Source organism: Mycteria americana, chromosome 1 (assembly GCF_035582795.1).
Source record: "Mycteria americana isolate JAX WOST 10 ecotype Jacksonville Zoo and Gardens chromosome 1, USCA_MyAme_1.0, whole genome shotgun sequence".
Classification (NCBI taxonomy): domain Eukaryota; kingdom Metazoa; phylum Chordata; class Aves; order Ciconiiformes; family Ciconiidae; genus Mycteria; species Mycteria americana.
Window position 1 is genome coordinate 206,708,131 of NC_134365.1, and position 18,771 is coordinate 206,726,901.

The following is an 18,771-nucleotide window of genomic DNA, read 5'->3' on the forward strand; positions in this document are numbered from 1 at the left end:
CATCTCTTATTTTTCACTTTTGATGTGACCGTATACAACACCTGCATAGATACTGTAATTTCTTGAAGGGCAGCATCAGCCTCATCCTGCTTCATTTTGAGTAAAATACTTTGTTCTCCAGCTTTTCTGTTCAGTTCATCTACCAGGGCTTTAGCTTCATTCAGCTTTGAAACACCTGCCTATAAAAGTTTATAAGACGCAGTTATTTAGCAATGAATTTTAAAGAGATTTAAATTAAGGTTGGTTATAAATAGTATGCGCAAACTAAGAGCGATGTAGACAAATATTCTTAATTTTTTTAATTTATGTTCCACATTTTCTTGATATTATTTACATTTCCTTAGTATTATTTAACCCAAAAATGAGATTGGACACTTCTAGATGTGTCGCTGTAAGATCTATTACTACATCAAAAAGCTGAAAACAAAATGCTCAAAATAACAAACTTTTAATGGAACAGCAACTAGTACATAATCTTTTTCTCACTAATTCAATAGCATTTCAGTTAACTGATATTGACTCCATATAATTATATCTCCTTTAAACCTAAATCTACAAAAATTAAACAAATTGAAAGAAACTAGGTTATCCTATTTCTACATATTTGTACATTCTCTAAAGAACATAAATGACATAAAACAAAGCCTCAATTATACTTAAGATTAACTATTTTCTTTATTCACATTTTCTAAATTATTTATCCAGGGTAATCAGGTAACAGAATTATTTCAACATATATTTGAAAAAAAATATTACCTGGAAGATGTTTTGATTTAGGATACACATCTCTAATTTTCATGTAAATGATTAGTTTTATTTAAGCAGAGCATTTAACAAGTAAATTAGTATTTGTCACAAACAAACCACAGCTACTTTCTAAATAAATAAAAAAGCAGTATCTATCATTACAAACCTAAATCTTCTTAAATTGCTTACTACAATGACGGAAAGATATTGGCAGGCAGAATAAAAACAATGTAGAATACAAGGCAAGGAAGTAATTTGTTTTTGACAGATGCTTTAAGAAGAAATACAGCTTTGCAAGTGTGGTTTCAGAATAGCAGCAAGGGTCACTGGGAAAAGGAGCTGAAAGGGGGGAAGGGAGAAGGGTAAAGCCAAAAGTTACATGTCCTAAAGGATCATACAGATCTTTCTAGAAATATACGGGGGGGGGGCGGAGGGGGGATTATGACTGGAAGGATAACAAATGGGTTTCATAAATAAGCATGTGATGCATACAGAACAGGAGTAAAGCGACATCTGTGAGATGAACTGCATTTGGTCTAGAACTGTGTAAAGGTTTGATGTGTGGAAATGGAATTCGAAATCAATTCCAAAACACAAAATGAGAGAAAATCACAACAAAGGGAACGTTGGCCAATCTACGCAAGAGCACTATGACTTAGAGATAACAGCTTGTTGAACTAGAAGGATGCAAGAATCACACAAAGCAGGAAGTTGCTGTAGAGATATAAGGAAAGGGATGGAATATGCATCTACATAGGGAAAATTCATACAAGCAGAGGCAGGACTTGAATTGATGGAAAGATGATGGGTTGTTTGCAACACAATTCCAATACATATGGGTGAAAAAATTTAAAGTGCTTTCAAGTATTTTTTACTCTTCCAAGAAAACATACCCAGTCTGATACATTCTTGAGGGAAAATATTAATGAAAACAAGAAACCGCTCTTCACTCTTTGAGGCATTTAAAGAGAGATGTGCATTAAGATTCATACTATTCCTCTCCTGAAACCACAGCATGGGCATATGCCAACAGAGGATGCCCCACACAACCACATTAGCAGCTACAGCCCATTAATACACAAGGCATTTCCAAATGTGTGACTATTTTAAAAAGCCATATGTTAAAAATGTTTTAAATACATACCTGCAAGTGGTTCTGCCTTTTTATCAGCTCTCTTCTTTTACTGCTATTGATGGTACTGTACAGATGAAGGAATGTCATATACCTGCCAGGCGTTGCTCCATACATTTTACATGATTCATGAATTGCCAGAAATGACTTCAGAAAATCAGAATCACCTGTACAACAATTTATTACAGAGTTAATAATATACTCATTCTTATTTCACATTAAAATAACTAAGGAAGAACAATAGAACATAATTTTTGAGACATGAATTAAGGACATTCAAAATATTACAAAGAATATACTTTTTTCAAAGTACTCTCAGGGAAACAACATGTAATTACATTTGAAATACATATTCTTCAGAAAGAAATATATTGAAATTGTTTCAAAGCTGTAAAATATTTCATTGATATTTGGAAAAGAAGGCAAAATTAATTGCAGATTATGGAGGGCTAATTGCAGATCATGGAGGGAAATAAAAGAAACTTTATTTCCACAGAAATTGAATTTGAAAATACATGGACTTTTTTAGAAAGGAAGCCCAAGTGTTTTTGTCTTCTCCCTTGTCTCTGATGACAGGTAGACTAAAAGGTTATTCTGAACATTCCAGGTCCTTCAGTTTGTTGAACAGTTTCTCAAAAGAACCCCAAGGATACTATAAAATAAATTGTATTACCCTACAAAAGAAAAAAATTGCTAAAACTTATCTACATATAAATGAATGCCTTTAATAAGTACTGAGGCATAGAGGCAAGATCTAGGATAAAGATGGATGGTAGCATGAACACCAAATCCTATGTTTGGCCATCATTCTGATGGGCTGGAATGCCTATTAAAAAGCAATACAAAACAAGAAAACCCAAGCAAACCACTTACCATTTTATACTCTGTTGGCTCCATGACTTCTAAGTGTTACTTAGACTAATGCTTTATAAAAAGTGGCTAAAATTAGTATCATGCAAATGAGTGCTGGCACTGGTCTCCTAGATTATGTTTGATACCCTATTTTTAAAATGGTTATATTTGAAGTTTTACTATAAAAACAAATTATTCTGAAAAAGGGGCATTGCTTACAAGAAAGTAAAATTATTTGAGATAAAGAATTATTAAAGTAAAATGAACAGGTCTAGGACAAGAATAATGAAAACATATAGACTGGAAAGCAGAAAAACTCTCAAAACATCGAATTTTGAGGTTGTGAAAGAACGTCCACATAGAAGGAAGACACAGAACAAAACAAAACAAGATGCAGCTTAATCGCTTTATAAAATTGAATATACGCAGTGATTGCTTGTGACAGAAGAGACTGGGTTTGATTAGCCAGGATGTATGTTCCAGACTAATGTTCCCTTCCGCAAAATGCCTGCCATGTGAACAATACTGAAGTCTATGAATATGCTGGCAAAAATGTACTCAAAGTACCTGTGCTATTATCTATGTCCAACACAGGCATAATAATAAGCAATAATAACTAATGGGTCCACCTAAATATTACCTGAATGTTTTTTCTGAAGTTCCTTATGTGTTTTTCCAGTCTTTTCTTGTTCATCTGAATCACACAGAAGCATTTCAGGTATCTAAAAAAATGAACATTATTTTTTGTATGAAAATTACGAACAACGAAAATATGAGTTAAAATAAAAACCCCAAACCTTTAATCTAGTTTTTCATTTGAAAAGACTGAATATGATAGCTTTATTGAGAATAAGTATATTTACAGAATATTTATAGCATTAAAAAGATCAATTCTGCCTTGCCCTATAACTGATAACTTCCTGTTGTCTCAAGCAGAGGACCTTTTGCTGGCTCTAAGAAAAAACAACTAATTCTCAGAGGACTCCTACAATAACACAATGTCAACGATGTAAAATGATATACAACTCAAAAAGAAATCAGACAGTCTTAAGTACAATGGTAAAAGTAAACAAAGTATATTCAAAGGTTCTGGCATACAACTAAATGATAAGACTTCTCTTAAAAAAATCCCCACGGAAGTGAAAATGAAAATACTCTGAAAAACATTTTTTAACTGTGGACAGAGCTGGTCCAAACATTTTTGCCAAAAAGAACTTTCAGGACAACCTGCCATTGAAACTGAGGCGCAATGGCAGGTGGAGGATCCCCAGTAACCCAAGCAGAAATGGACACTCTGCACCAGCTGCTCCCATGGCTCTCCCAGGAGAGTGACCAACTCTGTGGTCCAGGTGTGAAACCAGTCATGATGAGTCAATGGGAGAGGCCAGATTACCTCACAGGCTAGACTGAGGGGGTTACTGCATAGGAGGCTTGGGCACATTATGGGATGCAGTGGAAGAGCATTTCAGATTGCGCAAGACTTACTATGGGTTGGTGAGGCACCCACAGGAGTTGGCTGCCAGAGGGACTAAAAGGTCCAGGCCAAATACCTGAGAGACTGTGGAGACTGGGAGTCAAATAAGACCTGGCTGCATGTGTCTGTGTGCCTGTGTGTGTGAGTACGTGTATGCGTATGTGCCCGTTCAGGACACAATGGGGAGATCCTAGATCCAAGGCCAGCTACCAGATGGACTGCGTGTCTAAGCACAGTTACTGGAAGGATCCAGAGTGTGTGTGTGTGTGTCTGTGTGTGTGCATGCATGCGTGCATAGTGAGGCAGTCTGTACCAGCAGCTGGAACGGGGCTGCGGCCTCAGGAGCTTGTACATCCAGATGCCAGCAACTAGGGACACCGGGAGATCCAGAGACGACTACTGGAGGGGTTGTGTGTCTATGCCCGGCTATCAGGGGGATCCACATTCTGCACATGCACGTATTTCCCACTAATGGACCTTCACTGCGATCACTCAAGAGAGGGGAACAGGATGATGCCAACGGTGCTGTTTGTGTTTGTGCTGAGGGTTTCTGTTTGTGTTGTTCTGTGTGGCCAATCACATGTATATATGTGCTGTATATGTACGTTTGTGTATGTGCCTACCGTGAACACATGCTCAGCTTCACCACTGGTTCAAGTTGGGGCTGTGAAGCTTTGGCAGACTTGCCCCTATCAGGGTACTGCATTTGGCAATCTGAACATATAGAAGTAATATATATCTTTCTCAAACTTATACTGTAAACATCCTGAAATAAGCAGATTTTGATCCTAAAAAGAACACACTGACTCTGTTCCATCAAGCAAAACACTTAACAAAGATTCAAGAATAATATAAGGTTTACAATGCAATCTTAGAGCTATAGCAGCTCATATACACTTAGCAAATTTATTTTCAAACTAGCTTTCAGGCATACTAGTAACAGCAGATATCATCAGCATAGTTGACATTAACATTTTGCTTGCAGTCTAGATGTACTTTGTTCTTAAATGCTGTGTTTGATCAGAGTCATAGTAGTCAGCATTTTGTTCAAGTCAGCCCACAAAGAGAACAAAACATAATGTTACTGGTAAAACAATAATGCTAACATTACTTATCTGTTATTACTAATTACTGTTACTAATATTGCTTAACTAATATTACTTAACTGCAGAATTTTCTGTCTTTGTAGGACTGCACAAATGGATTAAATAAGCATAGTGGCAATTATTCCTTCACAACTTTACATATTTTGATCTTACTCACCAAAGCTCAGTTATTTTTTGAGATACTCATTTAAACAAATCAGTTTTTAATTAATGCAATTTACCTTTTTCATACTGTTTTCTGACCAGGTTTCCATCCACAAAACCTGACACTTCTTGTACAGTGCTGGATTACTTTCACAGTTTATTGTGAAATTTAAATTGGTAGAATCCATGACCAAGACAACATGCAAATTTTGCTGGATCCCTAAGAAAATGCAACATATTAAATATTTAGTAGATAACAATTTGACTACATGATGGTAGATTTATTGCAAATACAAATCATTTACTGTCCTTCAAATACTTATCACAAGGTAATTTCTGAAAAAGTATACTATTACACCACATCACACTAGGGCAGGAACTTTTATAAACAGAACTTAAATAAATAAATTTAATATCATGGATTCTCATTACGTATATTACAGTGTGTTTTTTTAATTTAGAAGAGCTGACAGTATTTAAATGGATACCACCACTTCTCATTCCAATCAATATAGACCAAAAGAACCAATTAGAAGTAGTTCCAGGGCCCTTGAGTATGACTGCCAATATCTGTATTCTTTCAGTCACACTCTTCTATTTATCTGTAAACTATTTAATCTTCTTGTTGGTCTAAGGAAGAAACACAAATAATTAAGAAACCTATCTGTAAACTTGCTTATGATTACTCAGAAGTGATTTGTAGGTATAATTGACAAATAGAAGAAAACTCTGTTACTAGATATATAAGCTAAACAAGCCAGAAAAGGATGGGGACAAAAGCTTTCTTCCTTCTAATTACTTTCAACAGCAGATTTCATAACAGATTTGTAGAACAGTCATGGATACAAAATTTCAGATAGAAGAATTAATTTTAAGCTGAGGATTCTGTGCCCTCACATATCACACTGTAACCATTATTCCTGCCTGGTTTTTAATAACTAACTGAAAGTTAAAAATGCTCACAAAATAAGGACCATGTTAGAAATTATTTGTCCATTATTACACCACTTTCGTAACCTTGTAATAAATTATAATTCTGTTCACATACGGTATGTGAAATAGTTGAAAATTGGTCCTGTAAATCCATCTTGTGAAGCTTGATCCTTCAGAGGAGACAGCAATGGTTCTAATTCTTCTATTTTATATAGCCCAGGAACTTCTCCTATTTGAAGAATAAATTTAAAATGTCAGATCAAATACACTATAATTCTTCAAATTCTTTTGAAGGTTTCCCTTGAATTCTCTGTATAGAGAATTTGAGTATGGCAGTACTTGCCTCCATACTTACATGAGTATCTTCCCATGTACTTCATCATTCTTTTCATGATATCATGAAAACAACAAACCAAATCACAGTGATTCCATTTAACTTAAACAGAGTAGTTTGTTAATATTACCGATATATTCTTCAAAAACTCAGGCAAATATACCCAAAGACAGTGATCCAATACTGCATACAAACCAAATCAAACCAGACTTCGTCATACACCAGAAAACAGAAAAAAGAAAGAGAACAGTTATCTAGGTCCTCACACATTTAAGTCCTCAGAGGTTTAACACGGGATGACGAGAATCTAATACTGTAAGGAGACTCCGATTTGCACCCGAGAGAGAGGAAAATCTGGTGCTCTTATCAATCAGCTCTTAAACTACTGCAGTTCCAAAAAACATTTAGTAAGTTAGACTCAGTCCTTCAATGATCTGTCTAATCGAGGAACAAAGCTAGATAACAAAATAAAGTCCCTTTTGTTATTTGTTATTATTATTTATCATCTCATTACCTTCAGAAAAGTGGACTTTGCTGGTGTTCATTTAAGTAAAGGACTCAGTCTATACAATCTAGTAAAACATTGGGACACCTCTCAATTTTGAATTTTATTAGAAAAGGGAAGCTGTAGAGTAGAATACATTATTATTTTGTTGTTACACTGTTATAAAGAACTCCTTTGAAATAAGTTACTTAACGTGCAACTTTGAGGAATTGAAAGCACCCGTACTGTAGGGTAGGTTAAAGGATAGCTAAGTGAACTTCAGGTCAGTTTCTCATGCACAAGCACTTTAGCCAAAACAGTGTAGAAAGCTAACTAACACTTCTGCTATGGACATAAAGTTAGAAAACATCATCTAATTCTGCCTCATTAAGCTAACTCTGTGTGGTAAAGGTAGCACCATAGTCTTTTTGGTCTTGTCTCACCTGAAGACAGTAAACTGTTGATCATCTCAAGGAACGTGGAATGAACAAACTGATAGTCTTCGAGCAGCAGTACCACCTGCTGTCCTTCAATGCCTGCAAGCTCCATCACCTAGAAGCAGGGAAGACATTTAAATCTCAGTATACGGAATATATGTATTGTTCCTAAGAGAATTATAATCTTTCCTTGATTATATATTCATACATATTTTCTCCACAGCACCTAAACTGTTATATATTTACAAAAGATTACTAGGTGATTCGGTTATATGAGATATCAAATATAAAGAACCTAGATGTACATCTACCTAGATGTACAGCTTGGTAATAAAAAAATAATTAAAACAGACTCTTTCATAGAGTATATTTATGTCCCAGATGTGATTCAATTGTAGAGTTGTATCGTTCTTTTGTGTGGGCTTAGCTCTACAATTTTCTTTAGCATTGCTGAAGGTACTGGGAAACTCCTGATTCAAGGTTTGCATTTGTTTTTAGATAATATGTACACTTTCATCAATCACAAAAATTTTACTTGATTCAGCTACTACCCTATTAACTGGCAGACCATAGCAGAGACAGAATATGAAAATATATACAAATATGAAAATATATACATGGAAAAAACCTTTCCAATATTAACGTAAACCTAGAATTTATGAAGTCCACAACACATAAAACCAGCTCTGGTATTCAAAAAAGTAGAGTTTCAGATAATTACTATAAAGAACAGTATGCACATCTAAACACTGAGAACTTCTAAAAATCTACTTGTTTCATTTAGACTGTTGACAGTTTGCTTTTCTTAAAATATCTCTTCACACAACACTTTTGTGTCCTTCAAAATTCCCATATTCTTTTTTTTTTTTAGTACACATCTACAACACGACAAAATGGAAGACACTGAGTGACTTACATATTTAAGATCATTTTTGAACTGCTTCAGCTGATAGTCTCTGGAAATTTTGGGAGTAATCAAAACAGCTCCATGCATATGACTAACTAAAGAGGTAACGGTTCGACGACCTACACCACTCCGTCCTGCCAAAAGAAGTGATCCTCCAGGAAAACTTAGCACTCTGTCCACTTTAGAAATGTAACTGAGGACTTCTTGGAACAGTAAAACCTTTATCTCTTTTTTGTCTCGCCCATAATGAATAATACCCTATTAAAAAAGAAAAAAATGAAATGTATTCACTAATAATAAATAAAAGCAGTAAGATACGAAAGCATCCAACGTTTAAAAGTTTGGAAAAGAAGGGCTTGAAAGCTTAAGGGACCACATTGGGATCCATTACAAATAAATTATTTATGTGACAGAATTTAGATACCTTGCATACCCTTTACCAGTAATGAGCAGATCACATTACCCCCAGCACTGGGATACCCTAGAATTCTTTAATATATTGAAATAGAAATCTACCACTGAATTAAGTAAAATTAAATAATGGACCAGAATAAAGTCTGAGCTGTGTCCCTGACTACAGATTAATTAATATTGGCATAACTTAGAAGAGTGTTTTAGGCAGCTAATTGCTGCATAATTGCAGATTATGGAATTTCCTATTGAAACACACATAATAACAGACCCTAAAATTAAATTCTGGCCCCATTATCCTTAATAAAGCCTCATCTTTGAAGCCCAATGTAATTGTGTAGTCAGAAAAAAATCCAAACTCTCTGATTACTGAGGCTATTGAATTTCATCACTTCCCATATAGTCTATTGGCGACAAGTTGGCAATAAAGGAGAGGGAGTAGTTTCCTATCTACAAGAGCAGTTCATCAAACACTACTAATAAGGGGAGATGATCTCAAAGCTCTCATCCTGAAAATCAGTCAGCCTAGCAGAGTTAACATGTTTGCATTTCCTCACCAAGCTCATTTTTTGTACTTTACTGTTTAAAAGCATGCCAAATCTCCAAACAATCCATTTGCATTTGTTCAGATAAAAGTTACATAAGCAAATCACAAATTCAGAACGTAAACATTTAATAAAACACTCTGGTACTCAAGCAAAACCCAAACATATATGCACAACAATGTTTCTCAAAATGTTGTTCATCAAACTGTTGTAAATCACCAGCAAATGTGACTGATGCCTTCTTGTTAAAAGAACCTCGCTACATGACACTTCCTACTGCCTGCCACAGAGCATCACAAACCTTCCCTCACTTGACCAAATGCAAAAGATGATTCCTCAAACAAGCAGCAGACCCCACCCTAAACCTGGTGCTCGCGTGTTACTTCCATTAAAAAATGTCTAGAATAATTGCTGTGAATCCTTGCTGTGTATATTCTTTAATCTTCTCTCACTTTTTGAATAATATCTTTCAGGTCTGTTGAGTTTAGTCTGCCAAGTGGCCTCCCATGTGGTGGTAGTGCCTGTCCTGGTGTGATGAATGCCTCTTGACAAACTCCCCAAGTTACATAGAAGATATCTGTGAAAATAAAAGGAAACATTCGAAAGTTTAGATGCTCAGCTCATACGCTGAGCTGATCAGACTGATTTGATTAGGCAGTTCCTAAACAAATATTTCAAGTTTGTATAGTACGCCTCAAATGGTTTACCTGTCACATTGTCCAGAACATCTAAGCCCCAATCACCTTGAAACACTTTCATCAAAACATTATCAAATATATGGAGTTCTTTCATGCCAACAATTTTGTCACGGAACAAACGACGTGCTTCGTAAGCAACAATTTCCAATACGTAGTCTACAGTTTGTATTGATGATCCTACAAAATTTAAGGAGAGATTTAGCTTTATATACTTATAATAAATTTTGCGTTTCTCAAATTTTCCATTTCAAAATATGAGATTGAAAATGAATAAGTGAAATTACATACCAGCAGGAAAGCATCAATAAGGAAGAAATAAGAGAAAAAAAGTAAACATTATGAAGTGCTTTTTAATAGTATCTTTATACTTCATTACAAGATAAAATGAAACTTATTCTGTTAAAACAAGTTCTCCAGTTTAGTGCCAGCATTCTAATGAAAATGAATAAGGTGTTGCACACAAAGTAAAAATTAAAAGACAACATTCCAGGCAATGAAAACAAAAAAAGCCAGGAGACTATTTTAAAGGGGAAGAGAAAGGTTGATAGTAAATACAAAAATAACAATAAATACCCAAAACAGTCTGTATTATAAAATGCCACTCGAGAGAATACAAAGATTCAATATTCTTCACAAAAGTAAGAAAGAATTTGAGATCAGTAAATGACATGCCATATTGCTCATCACTGAAAAAGCATATGCATATGTCACCTTCAGATACAACAGTGGAGTCCCTAAACAGGCTGAGATGACCCATTCATTGACTGTCAGTGTAGCTTTTCTGACCTCATTCAGGCTACATTTATACCACTTGATGATCCCAGAAAATAAATGGAATACGAGCATAACAGTCTTAGCACTTTTACACTCTTTAAGCAGCCCTCTGTGTAACCCTTTAATTAACGTAAGAGCTAAAACACAATAAGGAATAATTGCTCATGATCTAGTAATAATAGCAATTTCAATGACAAAAACAATATTAGGAAGAAGCCTATGCTATCTATTTGGAAAAGCACACAAAATTAAATACCTTTCCAAATTTCACCATTTCCAAAGTTAAGGAAAGAACTTTGAGACTAGACTGTAATTATCAAGCATTCCCAAACTGTGAGAATATTTAGGCTCTTATATAGATATTTGTAAACTTTTATACAGATAAGAGAGTTTTCTAGATGTTTCTATATGCTTAAGGGTGGTCATATTCTTCTTTTGTTAAGTAGGTCATAGATAACGTGTATCAGTTGTAGTTCCACAGTCACCTCACCAGGTTAATACAACCAAGTATAAAAAGAGAAGCATGAGAGGCAAGCCTCTGGGAATCCAGAATACAAGACACATGCTCAGAAAAAAACCCAACCCAGAACCCCCAAAAACCAGAAAAAAAATGGTGGGGAGTAGGGGGTACACTTCAAGTTCCCATAGTAGAAAATGCAAAACCAACCTACTAATTTCCCTTGGTCTATAAATAGCTCCCACACATATTTTAAAACATCATTGATTGTTTTAAACTTGTTTACTTGTTATGGAATGAACTGATAAGCATTTTTTTCCCTCTACGGAGTAACAGACAGTTCACAGTTTAGAAAGAGTACCATAGGTGAATTAGTTGCATGTGAAGTCAACAGTAAGACTGACATCAATAATAATTTAGGCCATTTTAGAACTGCTCTATAAATGAAAAACAAATAAGGGACTTACCACCTGCTAAATTGTATCTCAATAAACCAAGAACCCACTGAGTAAGAATACATGGTGTAAAAAGGTAATGACTGTGATCATCAACTGTAAATTTTGCTCGTACCTAAAAACAGAATGGGAGGGAGGGATGTTTTAAAAGGTAAAGCACTTGGAAGTGTAGCTTTGTATTTTTCTAAAATACCAGATAAATTAGTTTTGTATTAGGACTACATATTTAGATATTTTATTAATGCACTCTTTAGGGTTTTTTGAAAGTGCAGAGACGAATGGTTTAAATCTTGTTTTCTGAGCACGAAAGATTTTCTCATAATTAGAACCTGTCTTCTGTACCACTTTTGATGCAAACAACAACTGCATATGTCACCTAGGACTGTTAATGCAGTATTATTAGACAAAACGCACTTTTTTTTTAAGCAGTATCAAATATAAAATGCAATGGAAATATAAAAATGTAATGAAAAACTACCTAAATCAGTAACACTTAGTCATTACAAAAGCCTTATAGAAATACTAACTCTTCCCCCAAAAAGGATATTTGAATTTACAACTCTACCTTTAATTCATAGAATAACTGCCTTCATCAGTTATTCGGTCCTTGTGTGATGAGATTTAAACTGAGATTTCTCATAATACATTGGTAATATCATATGAAATCCCTGCTAACTGGTGCATGCTAGCCAGTGACTATACCTGCATTCCAATCATAAAGATTGGTTTTGTATCATGGTTCTGTCTAGATGGGGACATGCATACACTCTTGGAACATACAGTAAGTGCTTACATCCCCACAGTATCTCTACCCCAGTAAGGCTATGTACATGATTAAGAAAAGCAAGTACTTAAGTGTTCTGCTAGGTAGAGGTCCGAAAAATTTTAATTGGGAGGATAAAAAGAACTTGTGTGTCTAAGCACCTATTTTTAAGTGTATAAAATTTTAACAGATAGTCCTTAATGTGTATAAGGGACTCCATCCTCATATCTCTCTTCTGTATTCATAATAGCATCCATAACATCTGCGCGCATAAGAATCTTTAAAGTACACTGTCTCCTCATCCAGTAAGTAGGAAAACACTACTATCCACCTTTTATAAATCAGGAACTGAAAGTATAGATGGGTTAAGATGCTTGCCAAAATCATACAATAAATCTGTGGGAAAGCAAGAGCACTTACCACTTACTCAGTTTCCCCCTAATACCTAGGATTTTCTGTAAATAAATAGCTTTAAAATTTATATCAACATTATGAAAGAGATATAAACTTAGATTTTAATACTGATAAAGCTTTTTATTCTCTTGTTAATATCAAAAGCTAATTATTTTTTACAAAAAATTGTGAATCTTCCATCTCTTTGAAAAAGAAATTAAATTTCCACACCTGTTCATATACTTGAACCATAGATCCTGCTAGCTGATGTATTTTTGGTAAAGAACCCCAAACAGGGTGGTTCTTTAGGTTCTTCTGTAAAACAGGTCCCAAGTAGGCACTATAAATAGTTTGCAGTTGGTCTCTTTCTGGATAGCTTCAAAGGAAAAAACAAAGTAATCATTATGGACTATTATTGTTAATTTTATTAAAATGATTCAAAGTTATATACAATTACTGAGAAATTTCAATGAATAGCATCTCCATCTAGCAGCTAAGTAAAATTATCATTTTATTGCAATAGGCCACCCTTGGAAATTTTCTAAATATATCTGTAAATCTCTTCAAACTTAAAAACAAGCAAACTTCTTTTCAATTTCTCTAATTTTGTAACCAAACACCACCTTAATGTAAAGCTGCAGAAAGCAGTTTACTGAAAAGCAAAATCATCCAACAGGAAACATATTTCAAACACTTCACTAACAACACGTAGCTACAGATCGCTCCTTAGCTGGTTTCTAGTGCCAAGAGGCACAAAACAGCACCAAATCTGAAGATCCCAAACTGTTAGAAAAGATGAAAGACTAGAACAGCACATCTTCATAAAGACTACATTCAGCAAGGGCCCTATAAACAGAGGCTGAATCTGAGTTCTAAGAGTCAAACTAATTTCCACATACTTACTCAATTGCACAGAGACGAACAATAGAAGTAAATCTGGAGGTAAGTTTATGTCTTCCTAATGTTCCTCCAGCAGACATGGAAGCCACAATTTGGATGTTTTCTAAACCAACCCATTCCAGATTTTCATCGTAAAATCCTTGATATGTAAGAACCTTTAATAATTAAATAAATATTGTATTAAAAGAAAGCCAACAGAGTATCTTACCAAAACTAAAAACAAAAAAAAAATTAGTGAGAAGTATACCATTATTATTGTTCTCTTAATTGCCAGAGGTATACTACTCTTCCCAGTTTGGTGTCAGCTGCAAACTTGCTGAGAGTACGCTCTGCCCCATTGTTCAGATCATTAATGAAGATGTTAAACAGGTACTGGCCTCCAACTAGACTTTGTGCCACTGATCACCACCCTCTGAGCCTGGCCATTTAGCCAGTATTCAACCCACCTCACTATCTGCTTATCCAGCCCATACATCAACAGCTTTTCTGTGAGGATCTTTTGGGAGACAGCGTCAATGGACTTAGTGGAGTCCAGGTAAGACTATATCATAGAATAGAATCATAGAATCACAGAATCATTTAGGTTGGAAAAGACCTCTAAGATCATCGAGTCCAACCGTTAAACTAGCACTGCCAAGTCCACCACTAAACCATGTCCCTAAGCACCACATCTACATGTCTTTTAAATACGTCCACGGATGGTGACTCCACCACTTCCCTGGGCAGCCATTTCCAATGCTTCCAACCCTTTCAGTGAAGAAGTACTTCTTAATATCCAATCTAAACCTCCCCTGGCACAACCTGAGGCCACTTCCTCTTCTCCCATCACTTGGTACTTGGGAGAAGAGACCAACACCTACCTCGCTACAACCTCCTTTCAGGTAGCTGTAGAGAGCGAGAAGGTCTCCCCTCAGCCTCCTTTTCTCCAGGCTAAACAATCCCAGCTCCCTCAGGTGCTCCTCATAAGACTTCTGCTCCAGACCCTTCACCAGCTTTGCTGGACACGTTCCAGCACCTCAAGGTCTTTCTTGTAGTGAGAGGCCCAAAACTGAACACAGGATTCGAGGTGCGGCCTCGCCAGGGCCAAGTACAGGGGGATGATCACTTCCCTAGTCCTGCTGGCCACACTATTTTTGATACAAGCCAGGATGCTATTGGCCTTCTTGGCCACCTGGGCCCACTGCTGGCTCATATTCAGCCAGCTGTTGACCAATACCCCCAGATCTTTTTCCACTGGGCAGCTTTCCAGCCACTCTTCCCCAAGCCTGTAGCGTTGCATGGGTTTGTTGTGACCCAAGTGCAGGACCCGGCACTTAGCCTTGTTAAATCTCATACAAAAAATCCGTATCTACTGCTCTCCCCTCATCTATCAGGTCTGTCATTTCATCATAGAAGTTTATCAAGTTGCTCAAGCATGACTGGCCTTTGGTGAATCCATGCTGACTCCTCCTGATGATTTTCTTGTCATTCATAGGCCTATGAATTTATAACTCATTGAGGTGAGCACTGTCTTTATTTACTTATGCATATAAGTCAAATAAAAATGGTATCTTATTTCTGGCTGACACCTACATCTTCTATCAAAGTACAAACAAAACTAATGTCAATACAGATGCAGGTTGTTAACTCTGAAAATAATCAATGTAGGTATTTACTACATACACTAAACTATTTCCAATATACTTAAGTCTCTTTATAAATAACAGAAATAAGTGTTCACCTGCTGTAGAAAAGCCACGAGAGTGCTTGTTCCCCATTTATCAGGTTTGGGTAGATTAATATCCTTCAAGTACAAAACAAGCCTTTCACAGTCCTTTGGTCTGTACACTCGCCCAGTGTTTGTACTGATTACAATGCAAGTTTGACTCAATTTTTGTAGAAGATGTTGAGAGGTAGTTTGTGCGCTGCAGTGAATGGTAGCAATCTGAGTTGATCGAAGTTGAGAAAATGCATAATGAAGCAGCATCCTAAAAAAGGAAATGTGTACGTACATACATTCAAGCCTAAGTAATACATAAATGCATTTAAATACTGTGTGTCCAAAGATATTGTAGAGTTTTTGAATTAAAATGCATATACTACATACTGTATTAATGTAATAGGTGATGCATTAGGTTTGCTGAATTAAACATTCTTGCCTTTACAATTGTAATATTTTCCATTCAAGAAATTCAATAAAAGTGTAGTATACAGTTACACAAAACAAATACCTAGCCTAAATACCTTGTATATATTGATCCAGCCCATCTAAATAAGGAACCTAAGATAGGCAACAGGATGAGCTAAATTCAGTTGCCTGCACAGAGGCATCTAGAGCCTCTTGAGATGAGACTGGATTCCTCACGTGCCTTTCAGCTGTTGCTCCATGACAGCACAGGTTTTCCAAAGGTCCTATTTCATATGTAAAAGCCTCATTCAGATGTCTTAGATACATAGTAGCAGCCTGAACTTTCCCTGTAGATCTTCATAAGAATTTAACTATTTGCCACTACAGGTTTGTTTCATTAGTAAGTGATATTCTAGCAGAGAGTCATATGATAAAATCATTATAACAAAATATTACAAACTTTGTCAAATAGCTAGAATTATAGTTTGCTTAAAACAGGAAATACTTTTTACCCCTTTCCACATCCTTCAGGACCCACAAGAAGAAATGGCTGCTTATTGTTAAAGTCTAGCCAGGTTCTAAAGTAATCTAAATCTCTCTGCATGTCAGGGGTTTGGATGACGGGAAGTGTTTGGAGATTACTGAAGTCATCAGCTGTTAGATTTTCAGGTTTTTTCAGCTGATATAGCATTAGCTGTCCAGAGTCAGTGTCATAATATGTGTCCAGGGGCTTCCTCGGATCTGGTGGAGATTCTTGTGCCCAGCTGAAGATCTTTAAAAAAAAAAAAACAATAAAGCTTCTGTTAAATTCATACTCTAAATGACAAGATCTACAATTTCAAGTTAATCTAAAGAATGTTCAAAGAATACTTCTGCAAAATCAAGTATATAATTCTTTGATTTGATAATTTTAAGGCTGCCTTTGAAAATTCAATCATGTTATGCATATGCTTTATGATTAAGTCCTTAACTAAACAGTAACATATTACTCTTCCACATATTACTTTTTCATAATATAAAGCAAAGCTTTATATAAACTTTTTTCATATTAGGCAACATACATAATAATAATCATAAGAACAAGATAACTCCTTCACATTCATCAATAGCTAATTCCAGAAGCTCAGTCTAAACCTTTACCATCTGCCCTCTATATATTTACAGCTCCAGCCTTTCTTTTGCAAGGAACTATTTCCTTCTCTCCAACACAAAACCCAAGGGCGATTGTGGAGATAACTATCTCCAGGGACAGCCCTCTGTAGACACTATGGACCAGTATACTCACATAGTTTTCCAACACTACTCCCTAGTCCTTGTGTCCTCAAGTATCTACACAAAGACAGAACCATAGCCCAGCACATACAATACATAAACTCAAAATAATGCTGTAAGAACACCTCCCTAGTGAGGTGCAACAAAGCCCCCACATTATTATTTCAAGCAGTCTGAACAGAAAAAAACCCACAACAATTAATCTGTATTACATATACCCAATACATATACACACACACAGTCTGCTATAGTGGGTCCTTGCATAAAATGGTATGGACAGAGGCTGTTCTGTATCCCTTGGTGCAGCACCAAGATTGCTATCTGGACTGGATGCACTTAGCAGCATATCAGTGACATATGAAACATTCCTTTTCTTCTGAGCTATTTCCCTATAGACAACACAGGTTGCAAACAAATTAGAACACAGATATTCTATTATTGTAAATTTGCACTGTTAGAAGACAGAAAATCACTATTCCTACTACATATACTGACAATTTTTTTATAAACTTGCTGAAAAAGATTATTACCTCTTTAGCAAATTCTTGTCGTGATTTCATGTTCAGATTGCCACCAAGACCCCGTAACAAGTTAATAATAAACTGTCCACGATCAGTACACCCATGAAGATGAGACAGTCCATTCATCACAGTTCCAACTAAACTTGTTTCTACCACAGAGTCATTCTGTAAATTGCAAGTTGTAATAGATTTAAATATATTCCTAAAAATAAATGTGATGTATTGCTAGCAGACTATTACTCATTGCCCTTTGACACTTCCATAGATGATGAAAGTTCTCAACACTGCTGTTATTCTAGAAGATTCACTTGACATGAAATAATTTTTAAGCATTGATTCGGAAGTTTTAATTCCAGACTATGTATTGATGTAATTAAGGATAAGCAATCAGAACTTTCCTTACAGATTTTGAGAATCTATAAGAAATCAACGTAACTGTATACTGGAAATCTTTCTCATGAATGGATTCTTTATGGATTTTGCTCTTTAGCACCAAAGGGGATTTGCAGCCTCAGGATCTGTGTCATGGTTTTTCCTCTGTATCCACCTGAAGATACTTTAAAAGTCTAAAAATCTCCATGGGTGAAAGAAGCAAGAGGGGAAACAATATTAAACACACCACGGGACCATATGTGTTCCCCAAGGGGAGGTAACACAGGTCTCCCAAATACTAGCTTACTGGCCACAGAAGTGGGGATTTCTCCTAAATAATGTTTTGTGCAACATAAGTCACTTGTTCAATGCAAATGCAACTCCTTCAGAAGAAGGGGAGGCAGGGAAGCATCCAAACTACTTAAGATAATATAGCATATGCAGAACAATTATCTTGATGTACATCCCAGAATCACAGAATCCAGATAATGTACAAGGTTTTGGACTATCCTTTTGTGATACTGTTATTACATACCACCTTTCACCTGTTAAA

General features: G+C 35.7%; 1 protein-coding gene across 4 annotated transcripts in view; it reads right to left on the bottom strand.

Annotated features, from left to right (window-relative positions):
- The window catches only part of DYNC2H1 (dynein cytoplasmic 2 heavy chain 1), a 186,797-nt gene that overhangs the window by 123,519 nt on the left and 44,507 nt on the right, over positions 1-18,771 (bottom strand). For 2 of the 4 annotated variants that reach the window (XM_075491020.1, XM_075491023.1), the window contains 15 exons: positions 17,856-18,011; positions 16,566-16,825; positions 15,667-15,913; positions 13,950-14,101; positions 13,278-13,422; positions 11,903-12,005; positions 10,214-10,381; positions 9,959-10,083; positions 8,560-8,808; positions 7,650-7,758; positions 6,504-6,617; positions 5,533-5,675; positions 3,372-3,453; positions 1,892-2,046; positions 42-179 (listed from right to left, as the gene is read on the bottom strand). In XM_075491020.1, coding sequence (XP_075347135.1) covers positions 42-179; positions 1,892-2,046; positions 3,372-3,453; positions 5,533-5,675; positions 6,504-6,617; positions 7,650-7,758; positions 8,560-8,808; positions 9,959-10,083; positions 10,214-10,381; positions 11,903-12,005; positions 13,278-13,422; positions 13,950-14,101; positions 15,667-15,913; positions 16,566-16,825; positions 17,856-18,011 — 2,346 coding nt within the window. The remainder of the gene's footprint in view (positions 1-41; positions 180-1,891; positions 2,047-3,371; positions 3,454-5,532; positions 5,676-6,503; positions 6,618-7,649; positions 7,759-8,559; positions 8,809-9,958; positions 10,084-10,213; positions 10,382-11,902; positions 12,006-13,277; positions 13,423-13,949; positions 14,102-15,666; positions 15,914-16,565; positions 16,826-17,855; positions 18,012-18,771) is intronic. The other 2 variants (XM_075491021.1, XM_075491022.1) reach the window with 2 other exon arrangements.